This window comes from Cajanus cajan, chromosome 2 (genome assembly GCF_000230855.2).
Source record: "Cajanus cajan strain Asha chromosome 2, NIPB_CcT2T_4, whole genome shotgun sequence".
In the NCBI taxonomy this organism is placed as follows: domain Eukaryota; kingdom Viridiplantae; phylum Streptophyta; class Magnoliopsida; order Fabales; family Fabaceae; genus Cajanus; species Cajanus cajan.
This window is the reverse complement of record NC_138518.1, coordinates 11,211,905-11,231,683: the sequence shown is the minus strand read 5'-3', so window position 1 is coordinate 11,231,683 and position 19,779 is coordinate 11,211,905. Positions and strand designations below refer to the sequence as shown.

Sequence of the window (19,779 nt, the reverse complement as noted above, 5' to 3'; positions counted from 1 at the left end):
TTGACTCTTGCGTAGTAACTTGAAAATCGGATTGCAGGTGGTAGTTAATTTAGATATGAACCTGGCAATGTAGTTCAACCTACCTAAGAAACCACAAACTTCTTTTTCTGTACTAGGAGCTGGCATTTCTAAAATTGCTCGCACTTTGTTAGGGCCACCTCTATACCCTTTTCATTAACTACAAATCCCAACAACTTGCCTGACTTCACACCAAAAGTACATTTGGCAGGATTAAGTCGGAGCTTATACTTCCTTAGCCGCACAAATAGCTTTTGTAGATTCGTGATATGCTCTACCTTTGTTCTTGACTTGGCAATCATATCGTCGACATAAACTTCAATCTCTTTGTGCATCATATCATGAAACAAAGTCACCATAGCTCGTTGATAGGTTGCTCCAACATTCTTCAATCCAAAGGGCATCACTTTGTAACAAAATGTTCCCCATGATGTAATAAATGTAGTTTTTTCCATATCCTCAGAAGCCATCCTTATTTGATTATATCCTGAAAATCCATCCATGAACGAAAAGAAAGCATGTTGAGCCGTGTTATCCACTAGAACATCTATATATGGCAATGGAAAATCATCTTTGGGACTAGCCCTGTTAAGGTCTCTGTAGTCAACACACATTCGAACTTTTCCGTCCTTCTTTAGAACAGGAACTATATTTGCAACCCATTGAGGGTACTTCGCCACTGCAAGGAATCCAACATCAAATTGTTTCTTCACCTCTTCTTTTATCTTTAAAGAGACCTCTGGCTTCATGCGCCTCAATTTTTGCTTAACTGGTGTGCATTCGAGGTTCAATGGCAAGTGATGCTCAACTATGCTAGAATCCAACCCAAGCATGTCTTGGTATGACCACGTGAAGACATCGGCATAATCAAATAACAACTTAAGCAACTTATTTCTTTCTTCTCCTTTTATAGCAACTCCTACTTTTTTTTATCATTTTCATTTCCCAGATTAATCACTTCAAGTTCTTCTTCATGGGGTTGGATTACCCGATCCTCTTGTTCCACCAACCTTTCCATTTCTGGTGGAGTGCTCAAGTCATCGTCATCCTCCTCAACTTCATTAATGGGGTGATCAAAATTGTGACATGGGATATTAGCGTTATTATTTTTGGCATGGTTATTATTGGATCCGCAATTTAGGGTTGATGAAAGAACATGAAGGTTGGACAATAAATGAAAGAAAAGAAAGATTAAAGGATAAAAATGACACATGATAGAATATCGAAATGCATTTCATTTATATGATATACTAAAAGACAACAAGCACGCCCGTTAACAAAAAAGTCATACTAAAATCACGGGCATAATCATAGAGTTTGTGTTACAATTACTTTGGAATTGAATTAAGAGTCACAGGAAATTCAACGATCTTCCAGTTGTGGAGCTTTTCACATGGGTCACACGGATATACGAAGTTGGCGTAATTATCATCATCATTTTCCTTAATCATAGCCACTTGATCTGCATGCACCACCCCCCCACTTCGAAAGCTTTGTTAAAGGTGAAAAATGGGAATTCTCTAAACTTTAGGCTCTCGATTCTCTAGACGAGCCAACCTTTTCTCTTTATTCTCCTCTACTATTCTTCTTTTATCGGCTTGAGTAGGTTTGTACCCCAACAAACAATTGTATGCAGGTTTAATATCCATGACTTGGAAAGTTATGTTGAAAGTGAATGGGCCAATCTGGACAGGGATCTCGATCTCTCCCATAACTTCCCTTCCAGATCCATCAAAAGCCCTCACGATCATGGAACTTGGTTTCATATTTGTCCTGTCACAAGGCAATCGATCCAATGTTGACTTGGGCATCACATTCAATGAGGACCCATTATTGATAAGCACCTTAGCCAAAATGTGATTTGCGCATTTCACAGAGATATGTAAAGCCTTGTTATGTCCCCTTCCTTCAACTGGGACTTCATCGTCTGTTAAAGTAAGGTGATTGTTAGCTATAATGTTACCAACGATGCCACCAAATGTGTCTAGTGTGATGTCATTGGACACATGAGCTTCGTTTAAGATCTTCATCAACAAATTTCTATGACTCTCAGAATTCATCAACACTGATAACAAAGATACCCTTGCAGGAGTATGATTTAACTGATCAATGAGCTTGTATTCACTTTGTCGAATAAACTTAAGAAATTCTGAGACTTCTTCATCCGACACTTCCTTTTTCTTTTCATCCATGACTTTTTCATCGTCCCTCCTCTTAACACTCGAAATTCCTTCGTTGACGATTGTATTTTCCTTTTTCTCATGGTTTTTTGTCAAGTCTCCTGCTCTAAACTCTTCTAGAGTATAGACTCTACCACTACAGGTCATTCCACCTACCCCCGCGATATTTGTTACGTTGGTTCCTACAGTGTCAAATCCTTCTTTTTTTTGGGCATTCACATAGTCACTCTTTACCTTCGCATCGTAAAACCATGGAACCGCCTTAGTGTCCTTGTAATGAAAAGGAGCTGGAATTTGCACAACAGTGGCTTAAGGGTACTTGGTGTTGATGCGAAAGTGTTTTTGGTGAAGGTGATTACCAGTGGTCTTGGAGTAGTCATATTGGACTTCTCGTCTGATTGAATCATCAATACATCCTCTTTTGTTCGCACTTGGCTCACCTGAACCAAGTTTGAGTTAATCATGCCTTGAAATATTTGCTTGAACTTGCCACATTCCTCAATAGAATGTGCAACTTTAGGGTGGAGATCACACACTCCTGCTTCGCGAGACTCTCCCTTAATCATCCCAAATTTGCACAATTCTGAAAAAATGAATCTCATGGGGGTTTGGATCTTCTCTACTTATGTCACTTGTGGAGTACATTCTTCTTCGATAGCATTAACCGATGAAGTCCCATGACCTGGAAGTGGATTACTTCTTACATTCGGCTCGCTTTCCTTAAAGCTTAATAATCCCGCATCTATCAAGTCTTGTACCTTGTGTTTCAAACCCCAACATTTCTCAGTTGAATGGCCTATCGCTCCAGCATGATATTCACATTTGGCATTTGAATCATAACCTCTTGGATATGGAGGTTGGACAAGCTTTATAGGAAAAGGCATAATTAGAGCATTTTGAACCAGATGTGGTAGCAGTTCAGTGTAGGTCATAGGGATCGGAACTAGAGTCCTTGGTTGATTATTACCCCTTCTTTGAGCATTATTCACCATGGGAGGTGAAATTGCTGATTGATTTGCTTGGGGTACTAAAAATTGTGGTGGCACTGTAGGTGGTGAATAAGGCATTCTGGATGGATAAGGTTGTGGGTATGGTGGCAAAGAAACTACTGCAATTTGTGGGTTATACATATATCGGGGTCTATAATTGGGTACGAAAGAAATAGGATTGTAGTTGGGTCTGACTAGTGCTGTCATCACTGCGTTCGTTTCACCTCCTTTCCTCTTATTTGTGGTTTCTAAGGGTTTCTTGATGGTTGTGGATCCTATTGTCATGTGGGCAATCTTCCTACTCCTAACTCCCATCTCACCCCTATCTCTAATGACGACCAAATCTGAAAAGTTTGATGATACATTTCCAATCATCCTGTCATAAAAGGGTGATTGGAGTGTATCAATGAACATCATGACCATCTCTTTTTCCAATAATGGAGGTTGTACCTGAGCAGCTACCCCTCTCCATCGTTGGGCATATTCTTTGAAGGTCTCATTTTCTTTCTTCATCATATTTTGTAGCTGAGTGCGATCCGGGGCCATGTCCATATTGTACTTGTATTGTTTCAAGAAGGCCTCTACCAAGTCTTTCCATGTATGCACTCTTCCTCGCTCTAGGTTCATGTACCAACTCAACGCTACCCCAATAAGTCTTTCTTGGAAGAAGTGAATCAACAATTTGTCATCATGAGCACAGGAAGCCATCTTTCGATAATACATAGTGAGATGATTCCTTGGGCATGTATCTCCCTTGTATTTATCAAGTTCTGGAACTTTAAACTTGGGAGGAATTTTAACATCAGGAACCAGACACAGATCCACAACATTGAAACCATAATTGTCAAATCCCTCTATGGCCCTTAATCTGTCTTCCAAAGATTGAAGCTTATCATCATGGGGAATATCTTCCGAATGATGATGGTGTACAATAACAGTTGGTGCAGGAACTATCCCCTGGTGATTAGGAGGCCCATCACCATGAATTGCATTAGGTGGTGCATACATATGGGTAGATGGTGCATGAGCAAATGGGTGGGTTGGAACTTGTGGGTCATTGGATTCAAGGGTTAGGTTTTGGGCTTGTGTTTGATTTGGTGGGTTTAAGGTGGAGGTAGATGGATTACCCTCAGGAATATTAGCCACAGGTGGTGTGTATCCTGGAGGTAAGCCATATGGAGGTAATGGGATTTGGCCTTGAAGGTTTGAAGTGGAAACATGATGGTTATTTTCTGAGGTCGTTAGGATGACAGGTGGTGTGTACCCTTGAACACTCGAGTTGGGTTACGTGCGTGGAGTAAATCCAGGAGGGTAATCAAGTGACTCATGAGGTTGTTTAGACGAATCTCCATTTGCCCCTTTTTTAGATTCCATTGACTACAACAAGTCCAAAATCTTTCCCATTTGTTCCTTCAACTGATTTACCTCTTCTCTCATCTCCTCATGTTGTTGCTCCAAGTCATCAACCATCCCTTCCATGATTTTGGTCTTTGCTCGTGTCCCGTAAAGGTGTCGAAGGGATGCTTTCTTTGCCTCAATAGTTGTTTTCTTTTTCAATTTTACAACTGTGTAAGAAAATTTGATGAGTATGCAGTGATATGAAAATGTAACTATGCATCAAGTATGTGCAAATGCTAAATTGTTGGAGAGCCATAAATCGCATGACTCGCATGGAATCGTCTTTCTTTAATTGTCTCTTAGATTGTCACGTTCTAGGCACTAGGTCATGGAATCAGTGGATCTTTGTGATCATTATCAATTAAACTTTTCTTTAGAACGTCGTTCTAAGTACTAAGCGTAATATGAAATGAGTAGTTTTCACATGAGCGTCTTCTCTTAGCTTTCATTTTTAAAGCGTAACATTACGACATATATAACGAATAAGGAAGAGAAATCAAAGTAGAAACTAGCAAATTTCTTCATTAATAATAATAGTGCAATACATTAGCTGAAGTAATACATCATGATAACTCAAAGATAAAAGTACAAATCATTCACCACTAATAGCCATCTCTCTCATCTTAGCTATCATAACTCTACAATGTTCAAGGAAGTCATAAATTTCTTTGGGAGTGGGATGCGGGATCGCCATTCCTTCAGCTCGTTGTAGCAGGTGAGAGGTGTCATTGAGCATGTTTTTAACTTGCTGAACTCGATTCACAAGATTATATTCCCAAATTTTTTTATTTTCTTCATGTATTCCGATGACATCCCTCAATTGCCTTATTTCTTCCTGTAGGCCCATAACCTGGTGATTTTTCTCCCCCAATGTGACTTGATAGTCCTTATTCAAATTGAAATTTAGTCTTTTTTCGTCTTGAACTCTGCTTTCGTACTCAGCCACTACCCTTTTGAGTTGTTGCTTCAAATCCTCAAGTTATTTTTGTGCCAATCTCTCAACTTTCTTGGATGTTTCCCATGCCTCTTTCCATCGCTCACCATCAACCCTAGCTTGGTCACGTTCATCTCTCCGCATCTTTAACTCCATGGAAGCAGCCTCTAAACAACTGTGGGTGTTCAACTTACCTTCTTCTTCAATTCTTGCTCACTTATTGGCTACTTCAACATGTTGTCTTGCTTAGGAAATTTCTCTTTGCGCTGCTTGATACTTTTGGCATGCCTGTATTAATTCTTTCTTCATATCTTCTCTTTCTTTCTCAGATTTGGCTAACTCTTCTTTAAGTTTTTCGATCTCCTCTAGACTCATGGGTTCTTGAATTGGTTTTTCTTCAATAATTAGAATGGGACCTCGAAATGGTAACTTGACATGTTGGACCCTCTCGCTGAGCCACTGTTGATAACTCCCCTCCACATTACAATTTCTTTTTCCCAATTCTCTCTCTTTCTTGATCACCCTGTCCCAAGAATGTCTAATCTTGTTAAGCATATCCAACTCCTTAGTCATATCATAAACCATGAAAGGAGTAATTGAATCCTCAACCGGTGGACTTCTAAACGGATAACCGAGTTGCCTTATCGCAAGAGCAGGATTGTAGTTTACGCATCCCATAATACCCATGAGTGGTACGTTCGGGAAATCTCCACATTGACAAACCACTTCATCAATGTTTTGCTCTCGCGAGTACCATGAGATGGTCTTTTCACTAAGATTTGTTATGCTGTGAGCCCATTCACTCTTATTTTTTATCTCAATTTGACTTCCTCTCTTGAACATGTAAGATGTGAACCACAAGTATAGTATAAGCAGACAACACAAAATCATCCCACCCCTTCTCTCATGGCGCAAGGTAAGGGAATGATATGTATCAGCAAGGATGGCTGGTACGGGACTCTTTCTTTCATGTTTGAAGGCCAAAATGACGTCGATTGCAGCAAAGTCAATGAAGTTTTCAACATTTGGGAACAAGACAATCCCATAAATAATGAGGGCGAGCATATCCATGAAGGCGTCCCATTTCTCACTCTTTGCTAAGTTCAATGCACACCGCTCAAGGTTAATTCTCGAGAAACCTTCAATCCCCCCCCCTTTATCTTTTTCTTGCTTGCTAGTTCTCTGGCATCAACCCCCAAGGATGTGGCAACTTTGGTTAATGAAGGATAATGTCCCATGTACATATAAGGCTTTTTATTTCCTAAGCAAATTCCCAATATCTGTTCGAATTCCTCGAGCAATGGTGCCAGTTGAAAATCTTGAAAGAGAAAGGACCTCAAAGAAGGGTCATAGAATTGGGCTAGGGTAGTGAGAGCTCCCTCTTATACGTCTACCTCCAATAGGTTAAGGATTCTTCCATATCGAACAACAAAAGTTCGTCGCTGACCGCCTTTTAACATGTTACTGAGAGTCTTCAAACTACTCAAATTCGTTTGTCTAACCTTTAACTTCAAGGTCTTCCTTAAACTTGATTCCATGACTTCTCGAAAGGTGTTCGTAGCGACTTAAGTCTTTATGACTCTCCAACAACCTGGAGATGAATGCAACATGCTATTGATGAATTTATCTGTTTCATTTTATATGATTCTTTTTATAATGCATGATATGATGTGAAAGTTTATTTTTCAATTTTTTCATAAAGTGAAATGCATGATACTTGTTACGAAATGGAATAAAAAAATTCTTTTTTTTTGTTTTGCGTCATTCGAATATAGAGGTGGAATATTGCTCCTATGGCACTTAACAAGGGCATTCCTAAGTTGAAAACTCTATGGACTACTAATATGTGCTCCTCTCAAAAGGGTGGGACTATAATTCTAAAACAGGTTCCTAGAGCCAATAACCCTTCTTAGGATATTAGTCACAATAATAGGTAAACTATTAGAGGTGATAATACCCTTGAAAGGATCAAACTCTAGGTGAGGCCTTCACAATAACCAAACAAGATGTGCATCAAGAAGGTTACCACTACTCAGTCTCTTACTTATCATAAGTTGCACTCAAGTCTGGGCATAGGAGCCAGACTCATAAACGTGTGTGAAATTGTGCAAGTGAAGTGGGTGAATGGAGCAACCCTACACTACCCAATCTACAAAACATAGCACATATGATATAAAAAATAAAATTCTTCTATCCTAAAGTTCAAATTACACAGCACATATTTATAGAATTCATGAGAATAAGACAAACAACAAATAAAGGACATAAATTATAAATAAATAAATAATAAATAATAAAAAAAAATAAAAAGTGAGATAAACATTTTATAAAAAATAAAAATAAAAATAAAATTATTTTATCTTATAGTTCAAATTACACTACACATATTTATAGAATTCATGCAAATAAGACAAACAACAAATAAGGGAAATAAATAAAAAATAAAAGATAAAAATAAAAGTGAGATACACATTTTATAAAACTTATTATTAATTAGCTTAACTAATTATCATAGGCTTGACTCTCAAAAAAGAATCTCCAGCGGAGTCGCCATCTATCGCAACCGAGATCGCAACGGGACGACAAAAAATAAATTGAAAAATAGGGAGTCGCCACCAATGTTATTTTTACGGAAAAACATTGGAAAAACCATAAAATAGAAAATAGTCTACGAAAACTAGATTTTTGAGTTCGGAAGTCGATTACGTGTGAGGAAGGTATTAGTACCTCACAACGTTCATCCTAAGATGATTACCTTTAATTAATTAAACAAATTAATTATAATTTATAAAATATTTATCTCACTAAAATGATTAAATATATTTTATTTAACTAATTTAACTAATGCATTAAAAAAAAGTTAAAATTATTATTGTTATATAAAAAAGGAAGATAATATATTTTTTTTTATTTTTTGGCTCGACAAGATTTATTTCTTGTTCCTACGTATCTCCATGTGTAATGAAGAATCAGAGTCACATAGTTCTTTGTAGAAAATATTTTTATGTTGATATTTTTTAATTAAATTTTATTTTAGTTAAATATAGGATTCTTGAACTGTCTCAGCTCATTCACTCTAAAAATATAAAATTGACTAAGGTATACACCAAAGTCAATTCAATAAAATTTTAATTATAATTATAATCATTGTTATCGAAATTATTGTTACTATGATATTTTCATAAAAGATTTTATTGTTGTTGTCTAAATGGATTAAAAGATCATGTAAATATCTAACACATTTGTATAAAGAAATAACTTAATCAAATAAAATCAATTAAACTAATTTTGTTAAAACAAGAAACAAATATCTTCATCTAATATTAAGGGAATACCATATACAAATAATCTCCTATTTTATAGATATAATTAATACTAATATTGATAAGAGAATATCACATTAATTATTATTATTATTATTATTATAACTATTAAACCTATTAAAGTTACGTGACAATTGAATATATAACATTATGTAAGGATTTAATTTATCTATATATTTTATACGTATACTTACTTCTTATATATACATATATAATATTATTATAATTACAATTATAAAATATATCATTTTAGTAAAATATCATCTGATTACTCTCTTTTTTTAAAAAAAAGTTAATTAATTATTTTTTGGATGGGCTTAGCCCATGCTGGCCCAAAATGGAAGGAAAAAAAGGGGATCAGATGGTATTTGGCCATTTCATGAAAACCCTAAAAATAGAAAAGGGTGAGAGGAGTGGGGGAGGCTCTGCTAGGGTTTTTGCGCGCAGCCTCCCTCCATGGACGTCGACGGTGCGGCGGACGCTGCCATGGCATCATCATGGCTAAGGTGGACGGCCGGATATGTAGAGGGAAGGAGGAGATAACTTAAAAGGGAAACGAAGAAAGGGAGAGTGTGATGGCCGCCACCGGAAATCGTTTCCGACGGTGGTGTGCGGTTCGTCTTGGTCGGGCATAGTAAAGGTCCGCGGAAAAGGCTAAAGGCCAATGATGCCGCCACCGGAAATCGCCTCCGACGGCGGCACGGCGGTGCACGACGACATTCGCGGTGGCTAGAAATCGCCTCTGGTAGCGGTGCATAATGGTGTTCGCTGGAAGCACCTTTTTTCTGGCGCTGTTCATCAACCCTTTTTATTTTATTTTCATCTATTTTTATATCTGGATTTTTTTACTTGTTAAATGCTTTATTGAGGTTTGAGAATGAGGGTTTCGATTTCATGGTAAAAGGTTCACTAAAAATAAAATTGTCTTACTGATCAGAAATTGTTTTGCATCCTATATAATAACAACATCATACTAAATAAAAATCGGAGAGGGTAATTGATACCTGCACTACTTTGGCCTCTTCTTTTGCCTTCTACTTGAGTTGTTTCTATTTGAAATTTTTGTTATCCTTGATTCTTCTCTGTTTCAAAATTTTTCCGTCCCCCTTTGTTCGTGTTCTCTTCTATTATATATACACTCACTATTATTTTTAATTGTTCTTTGGCCATTGGTCCAAGCTCCTGCTTTTGGAAGCATATATGGCAAGAGCATGCTCTTGGGGACATGTTGGTGGCTAGGGCAGAGGAGCTCAGAAAGCTTGTTGGAGAAGTAATAACCGTACAGTAAAGTGTAGGATGGCAGAGATCTTGGGTGTAGAGGAAAAGATTGTTTTGTTATTTTCTTGTCTTTTTCTGATTTTTTTATATTTTTTTTATTTATTATTTATGCTTATTGTGTGTATTTTTTGAGTTTAAATCTAGTTTGTAAATTATTTGTTCTTAGATCATTAATTTGAAAATTTTGGGAAATAAATTAGTAGAAAAATTAGTGGGATAAAAAGTTGGTGTTTACAGTAAACAAATATCCTGTTTGTGATTTCCCGTTATAAGAATCTAACAAATAAACTATGTCGACGTAGACATAACTGTTTACTTCTAGTTTGGGGAACATTTGAATATCATAACCTCATATTCGTTGTACCTCTAAGATAACGAAGGATTTGTTTAACTTCATTATAATCTCTTCGTGTAGGTGAAGAATTATATCTTGTTAACAAATTAACAACAAATGTTATACCAAGTCGTGTATAATTGGCAAGATACATTGGTGCTTTTATAAAACTGAGATATGGTACTTTGGGACCAAGTATGTGACACCCTCTACCCTAACATACATGTACAATGATTATGAAAACATATTCATGGAGTAAATAAATCTTTTGAATTAAAACCATGGTTCCACTAACATGAGAGTAGAGAATTCACATTCGTAAACATAATCATAATTCACTTGCAGAAATTACAGAAGAAATAAAGTTAAAGGTTTTCCAAAACAAAAGAAAGAAACTAAATTCCCAAACTAAGCCTAACTATGCCCCGATGTCACATATCCTATCAGAGCACTCCCAACTGAAACCTAAGCCTCATCACCAATATCCTCACGTTGATGATCACCTACAACACAATTTAAACACATACAAGAACAACAAGGGAGTGAGAAACACCTCACTCAGGTTCAGGTGTAGAAATAAGGTTAGATAACACACACAACAAACATAAGTCACAAGCATAAATTACATGGAAATAATACACATACACAATCAGTATCACATGCACACTCATTTATCATGTTATGATGTCATGGACTCGACTCATAAATGCATGCATGTGGAGCCATACGAAAGTTTCACATTTCTCATCACTGGCATGCTGTTACAGTAGCATACCTAGGGGCACGTTCATTCATGAATAAATCACTGGTGACCAAAGGTACACCTAGAATAACTCAATACATCACTAGTATGAGGCCTAAGCGACACACCTAGAATAGATCATTTCATCACTGATGACCTGGTACACCTGGAATAGCTTGTTACATCATTGGTATGTGGCCTAAGCGGCACACCTAAAATAGATCATTTCATCACTGGTGACCCAAGGTACACGTGGAATAGCTTGTTACATCACTGGTATGCGGCTTAAGCGGCACACTTGGAGTCATATATGCACATGATGAATGTCACACATTCACTATTTCATTGAATCAACATTTCACTTATCACGTCTCATCGTATCTCATTTTACATTATTTCATAATATCATATCATAGATCATATGTTCACCTTTCACATTCTCACGTCATATTCACATAGTCTTATACAAGGAACTTCTCATAGTCATATACATCAAAATAGTACATAAATCATACTAAGAAATTATCCAAAACATGAAGCCATCATCAATTTTACATATAATGCCTCAAAATCATCCAAAGATCATATTCCTAATTTTACTTCATAGGATTTCCCACAAGAACCCATAAAACACTCTAACTCATATCAAAACTTGTCTATTTTTAAAATTAAACACATATTTACACTCAACATTACACAAAGAATGCAACAGAACATCAGAAAATAAAACAGTGATATTTTTCCTATTCCTAGAAGTATGCATCAGGCAAGGGATTAGGGGTCAATCCTACTACCCAACAATTATTCCCACACCCCCGAGCGAGGTTTCTCACTCGCCCCTTACTTGGATAAGTAGAAGATGAAACTAGAGCAAAATCTAGTTGATCTCCTTCTCTTGGTTCTCCTTGGTCTTTAGAGAGTGTGTACAGGAGCAGTGCCAGAGTCTGCTATTTATAGATGTCAAAAGTGGCCAGAATGACCCTTTTTGGATCCGGAATGATCCATTTTGGATCCTTTTATCAAGTGTTAAATTCGCATCTATAACGGTCCATTCTTAAACCAGAACGACCCATTCCCAACTAGGATTATAGGCCTTTTTAGTGTGTTTGGATTTCAGTTAAAAAAGTTAAGTTTAGTTGAACTTAATTTTGTGAACTTCAGTTTAGTTAAAAATAAGTTTAGAATAACTTGATTTATGTTAGGGTACTTTTATTCTAGAAGTACTTTGTTGAAATAAAAGTTGTTTGGATAATATTAATGAAAAGTACTTTCACATGTATGATTACTAAAATGAGTATATATTTTATAATGATATTAATATTGTTTATTTTGTAATTTAGTATATTTGAATTGACGAAAAAAATTTATTGTTATTATTTTATATTTTGATATTAATATTATTAGTCAAACTTATTTTAATAATTTTTTATTATTAAAAAAAATCAAATAAAAATGAATACAAGATTGAATTAAGTACAATAGAATACGTAAAGGAAAAATACAACAACTAATTGTATATACTCCAAAATAAAATACAAGATAGGAAAACATAAGCGTCTAAATAAATATAAGTTACAAATGACTTATAATTTGATCTCTAATTGAATCTCGAACAAGATCCATCTCTGTTGAAGATGTCACAGTTAAAGGTAAGGATTGATCTTCACTAATATGATTATCATTCTCGTGCTCATCTATATTTTCATCTTCATAACGCTTAAATTCAGAATCAGTTTCAGATTTTCTCCTAATAAAGTTGTGTATAGTCATTGTTGCGCTAACTATTTGAACTTGTGTTTCAAATTTGAACTTTAGCATACGACGTAAAATTGCAAACCTATTTTTCCATACCCCAAACGTTCTTTCAATTGTGAATCTTAAGCTTGAATGGTAATAATTGAACACCTCATTGTAATTTTCAAATCTAAATGAGCGCCTGAAATCAGGAAGGTGGTACCGTTCACATTTATATGGACCAACATATCCTATTGGTGTTGGATAACCAGAATCCACCAAGTAATATTTACCTAATAAAAAATAGAATTGTTGTCATGTAAATTGTAATTTTAATGTAAATAAAATAAATAATAATTACAAGAAACATATACCTGAAGGTGGATGTGGGAAATTCATGGTTGGAGTTGTGAGGGCATTCTTAAATACTCGCGCATCATGTGCGGTGCCTTCCCATCCTGGTAATGCAAATATAAAGCACATGTCCCAATCACAAACTGCCATCACATTTTGTGTTGGATATCCTTTTCTTCCAATAAATTTAGGTTGTTCACTAGGACTAACTACACATGGGATATGAGTACCATCAATTGCTCCTATAGCATTTTTAAAAAATGGCCAATATCGTCGATCCTTTTGAATTTTTGTATGGACATGGCGTAACCTATAATCTTGTGGCTTGATGTATTCAAAGGCTAGTTTAAGACAAGCAGCTAGTACCTTGTGGAAATGCCTACTTACTGTCTCTCCTGAGTGTTGAAACCTTTCTTGTATCATCCTATTACCTACTCCATGACCAACCATGTTTAAAAATATTGCTACCATTTCTTGAACTCCCATTTGTTTAGTTGGTTTTAAGCCACATTCAACTAATTCAAAACAAAGTTGATTAAATACGTGTTTTTCCATTCGAAACATCTCATAACAACGAATGGGATGTCCTTGCAAAATGTCTTGTACCCATGAATGACCAGTTTGATCACTACTTCTACATGGCTCTTTACATAAATATTTGATTGCATACTCACTAATTAATGCACTGACATCTTCAGCCTCATTCATATCCTCTTGTAAAATAGAAATTAAGGTAGATTCTTCATTTCGATCTTCCACATACTCTTCATTCCAATCTTCCATTGATGCTTTAAACCTGTTAGTGTAAGCAAGTTTAAGTGGGAAAAGTTAAAATTGACTTAACTTGTAATGAAAATTAATGCACTTGTGGTATCAACTTAAGTTTAACAGAAAATTGAAGTTATTCAAGACAGGAAATCACACAAATTTTTTCTGACGCACCTTTACCTAGTTGGTCTTTATGTCAATGTCATTTTGAATGTGGTGTTTGAAACAAACTTCTGCATATTATTATGTCATACATGACATATATCAATAGTATTATTGCAAACATGTTATTTGGATCCATTAAACTTGTATAATAAAATACTATTATTTGCAAACATATTACTATTCCACCAAGGAAAAGTCCCCTGCACGTAAAGTTGATCACAACTTTTTGATTCTTATACTATAACTATTTGGCTAAGAATTAAACAAGAGGTATATGCCGGAAGGTGCGTGTTACGGTATGTTTGCATCCACGTATGTATATATATATATATATATATATATATATATATATAAAGATAAAAAATAACACCAGCAAGTGCAAATATCATATAAAATATAGACAATGTACATTGTAATACAAATATCAGATAAAAAAAAAATTGATATCATAAAAGTATTAGCACTTCAAAATAATTCTTAATTCATGCTACATAATCATCCTAATTCTTGCTATATCTAAATAACATCAACATTCTAATTCCTACTACATCAAAATAATATTAAACATATCTTGATCCCTTCCAAAATAACATTAGGATCCTACTTTCTGTCATACCAAAATAGCACAAGTCTAAATTTCAAATATACCAAAATATTATCATTCTAATACAATGATTTAACTAACTTTTCATGGATGGTAATGCATTATAAGCTGCATACTTTAGCCAACCCAACAGCCTTTGTTTATGTCCTTTTAAAGCTACAAACATTTCTCTAGCAGACTTGGATAACATAAGTTGAGAGCATCTGGCATGCCAATCGTCATCACTTGTAATTTCTATTATTTTGTCAAGTTCATCCATCACTTCAGGAATTGATGTGCCAAGTACTACTAGTGTGTTTAGGGCATTTGAACGTGACTCAGATGCAGATGCAATTCTACTTATTGCTTCAACTATTTTTTTTAGGCAGGAGCTTTCACCTTTTTACTTTCATTTTTTTCAGAAGTTCCAACCCTTTTCCTCTTGCCAATGCTTCTTTCACTATTGTTTCCTTCAAAAGTGCTTAAATTAATATTTTGCAATTCAGAACTCATTCCAGCACTAGTGGGTATAATTTCTTCACTATCTCCTGATCCTTCCTCTAAATCTATATCACCACTCTCAAAGCATGGACGATATACATCATCTTCACCTATATCATTAGGTAATATCCCAGAAGAGGGTGCCCAACTGAATTTTTCATTAGCCACCACATCCTTAAATAATGTAGTTAAATCATTGGCAAAAGCAAGTCCTTTATATCTGAATTTTCCATAAAGTGGATTTTCCTGCATGTTACAACTAATCAACATATTGTATTACATAAAGGAATTTAAAAACTTCTAACTTCACATTAAAAGACTTCATACCATTTGCTTTTTATCCCACCACTCGTCTGAAGCATCTACTGTATTCCTTACATTATCCCATCCTAAACCTGTCTCTTTTCCAAACAACTTGTACCATATTAACCATTCCTTCTTAAGATTATCCCATTTGTTTCTAAATTGACTCTTGCCATATTTTCTTCCACTTTTCATGTTGAATTCAGATTCAACGAATTTCCACCTTTTTTTTGTAAGGTTAGTACCATTTCGTTCTCCTTTATAAACTTAATCCAAGCATAATTTAACAAACATCTCGGTGGCTTTCACATCCCATGCAGCTTTTGCCTTAACATCTTCATTATCAACAAGAGAAGTATCTACAAGACTTTTTCTCTTGTCGTTACTCATTAATCTATTATAAAAAAATATCACAATTCAATTATAGCCTCATTCAACTTAGTATAATAAATTATAAAAAAAAATTCATCACAATAGTGTGCAAATTTGAAGATAAAATCAACAATACATGAATCTGGAAAAAAAATCAACGATTCAAAAGAGATAATAACAATAATGAATTTAAAAAGTTAAGAAATCTTTTATGCACAAGAAGGGGAAATAACAAAATCTTACCAAGATAGAAATCCAAAATCACAGAGCCAACATGCAGATGAATCCAAAAAAATAAAAAAATAAAAAGTTAAGAAATTCAAAATCAGAGAGCTCACATGTAGATGGATTTGGAACAAGCAGAGAAGGAGGAGGAGGAGAAATTCTATATGCCCAAGCAAAAAATGTTTCGAATCCAAGTAATATACTGGATTTATTACTTCTTCAAGTTGGTGGGTGAGAGTAATGGTGACCGTTGCTAGTAGTTGAAGAAATTTAAATGCTACGGGTGAAAAGAGAATTAAGAAATGAAAACTTCTCGTTCAACAGAAAAGTAACATAAGTGTTGCTTTGGATGTAACGTACGTTTTGAAGATAATAAAGTTTAACGTAACGTAAAAAAAAATTACCAAACAAATGGGTACAACATTCAATGCAAACTAAACTTCTGTTTGGGTGCCTAAATGGCAAACCAAACATACCCTTAGTAGTTTAGGAACACCCCATTCCAGTTTTGGGAACGACCCATTCCATTTTGGGAACAACCCATTATGTGCTACTAAAACACCTTTATTGGGCTTTGGGCCTTCTGATGTCATAACATTTTCCCATGCTTTGGGAGCTCCTTTCCTTGATAATAGAAATACATTCCCTTGTTATAAGGTATGAAAACTAGGGTGTTACAATTCCCCCCCCCACCCTTTTAGAAATTTCATCCCCGAAATTTTTCAAGAATCTGAACGGATGAACTTCATGCATCTTACTCTCTACTCCCTAATAACACTTTCCACTCCCACTCGAAAAAGTGCTGTCTATATCCCTACCAATCCTCTCCACTTGGTTCACTAAGAAAGGATTTAACTCCTGGACTTCTCTAATCTCATCCATTAGTTCACTAGTCACTTTTGACATACCCAATTCAATGCTCCTAAGGGTAAGCTCACACAACAAGTTTAAGTCTCTAAACTCTTCAATCAAATCCAACTCATAAATCATCAAAGACGATAGATGAATGAGCATCCTACTCAAAGCATCTGCCATATTATTAGTTTTACTTCTATGACCCTCTCCAAAGATCAAGTGCCTAAGCGTAAGTTCACTAGGTACACATACTCGGTCTCAAAGTATTACCACCCTATCTATACCCAAGGGAAACTCCTATCCACTACATTGAAAAAAGAAAAGATTTTTAAAATTACCAAAATAACCTTCATAGCTAGAATTAGGTTAGGGAGTCAGTTATGTGTAGGGAAGGTATTAGGCACCCTACAACCCCCTAAATCGGTACCCTATGATGAAATTAGCATAATAATGAATAATAATTCAAATATTTATTCTTGTATTTTAGTAGTTATTTACATGTTATTCTATATTATAATTATTTATTAAAAAGATGGGGGTTTTAAACCCCAAATGTTTGAAAATAATGTGTTTACATGATGATATATTATTTGTGACAGCAATATTTGAATAAGACAATAATAAGAAGAGAGAGGGGGAGTTAATAGTATTAGTTACAAAGCAAGCTTTATAGAACCTTCTAATGGCGGTTTGTAGGTGCTTTTTGGTAGCTTTTCACTCTACAAATGTCCTCACTCGCTCTAGTAATAAAAGAAAAAAGAAAGAGAAAGGAAGCATTTATGAACTAGAACTAATGAGAATATCAACTTTTTTCTCTGAATCTTCGATCCCTTTTGCACTGTGCATGAGGCACCTATTTATAAATGTCAGACCCAATTGGAATGGCCATTTTGGTTAGTGGAACAGGCTGTTCCAAATTAGTTTGTTAGGGCAAAGATTTGAATTTGGAATAGCTCGTTTCAAAATCAAAACAACTCGTTCCAAACTACTATTTTGTTCATAACAACCTGGTTCAAAATGGTTCGTTCCAGATTAGGAATCGCTCGTTTTGACCTAGGTTTTTATGTCTTTTTGATGGTTTGGAACGACTCGTTCTAGATTGGAAACAACCCATTTCAGGCTCCTAATTTGGCTTTTTTAAGTTGTTGGGCCTTCTGATGCTATTCTGGTTTGTTCTAATGTCATGTTAGGCCCTCAAGAGCCTTCTGTCTTGTTTTATTAGTCCTTTGCCTTGTTTGGATACCTTAGACAAAATTAGGTGTCTACAAAAACCTTGCTCCATTGTGAGAAGGAATAATTGACAACCCACAGGTCTAAACGTGAGAGTCCCTTGTGTTCTGTTAACTCCATTGCTAAATTTTACTCTACATTATTTTCCATAAACACAATGTCTTACAAAAATCTAGCTTCCCAGATCTTTATCCACCAAGCAAGTCTTTCTTGTTAAGCTCATCCATTCCATGCTCATTCATATGGGCTAACCTCATATGCGATCAATGAGTCTAGTCAAGATTGAAGTAGAAGAAACTACAGTTGCACCTACCATCATGCTGCCTTATAAGATACATAGTCCATTTTTCAACTTTTCTTTCACAACTATGATGACACCTCTAGAAACTTGCAAGACTCTTCCTTCAACTCGATATGGACAACCAAGAAAGTCTAATGTGCTCAAAGAAATTAAATTCTTTTGAAGTTCAAACATGTACCTCATATCGATTAATATTCTCATAATACCATCAACTATCTTAATTTGCAATGTACCTTTATCAGCTACATTACAAACACCATCATTCCCATTAAAACTTTGTCACTACCAATCTCTTTGTATGTGACAAACCAATCTCTATTAGGAGTCATGTGAAAGGTACATGTTGTATCAAGAATTCGGTCATCATCATTTACATTAGATGAGACAAAGAGAACATTTCCACCATCCGATTCTTCCTAGGCCACAACTACTCCACCATAATCCGAAGTACCTTACTTTATATTTTTTAAACTTTCAACAATTTCTCTTTCAGTGCCCTTCTATCTGATAGTTATGACATCTACTATTCTTATTTTTGTTGCATGATTTTGAATGCCTCCTTTTTGGAAACTCTTCTTCCTTTCCTTTATTCTTTCTCTTACCATAAACATATCAAAATTATTTTTGTCGATAAATTTCTCAACATCAAACTTCGCAGAAGCTATAACTCTGATACAAGTTTGTTATGGTAAAATTGTATTTGATGTAGAAATATAATTAACGAAAGATAGTTGGCACTAAGAAGAATCTCTATTAATAAGGAGAAAATAAAATGACAACGAAGAATTCTCTATGAATGCTTTATCTCTCACAATGCTCTCCAGACATTAAATCCTATTACTCTTATTCTGTTCAAGGGGGTGTAATTAGTGGCTCAATTAGTGGATGTCAATACATTGATATTTATCTTTTATAGACTACTCTTTTAATTTTTAGATAATTTTAAAAAATTAGATTGAAACAAAAATATCATAAAAAAACATAAGTTTTTATATTAGAAAACAAAAATAATATCTTCATTATCTTTTTATGTATAATAGGATGTGTAGAGTGAAGATATTAATGTTATCCCAATTTATAGGTATTATTTTCTATTACTTTTGTTGATTGTGTGCTTAACATTTTATAATGACACAACGTATAATTAGATTTATCGCCCAATTAGCCAATAAATATAGGAATATAGGATAGA

At 35.0% G+C, this 19,779-nt stretch overlaps 2 protein-coding genes across 2 annotated transcripts; both read right to left on the bottom strand.

Annotated features, from left to right (window-relative positions):
- Positions 1-1,538: 1,538 nt before the first annotated feature.
- Positions 1,539-4,539, bottom strand: LOC109814937 (uncharacterized). Its single transcript, XM_083069391.1, has 4 exons — positions 4,452-4,539; positions 2,957-4,347; positions 2,558-2,755; positions 1,539-2,468 (listed from the first exon to the last, which is right to left on the bottom strand). Exons 1-4 carry the CDS (start codon positions 4,537-4,539, stop codon positions 1,539-1,541), a joined length of 2,607 nt encoding a protein of 868 aa, XP_082925517.1.
- Positions 4,540-12,768: 8,229 nt separating this feature from the next.
- Positions 12,769-15,080, bottom strand: LOC145954704 (uncharacterized). The gene is made up of 3 exons (XM_083069390.1): positions 14,938-15,080; positions 13,305-14,080; positions 12,769-13,223 (listed from the first exon to the last, which is right to left on the bottom strand). The coding sequence occupies exons 1-3, from the start codon at positions 15,078-15,080 to the stop codon at positions 12,769-12,771; spliced, it is 1,374 nt and encodes a 457-aa protein (XP_082925516.1).
- Between the last annotated feature and the right edge of the window lie 4,699 nt (positions 15,081-19,779).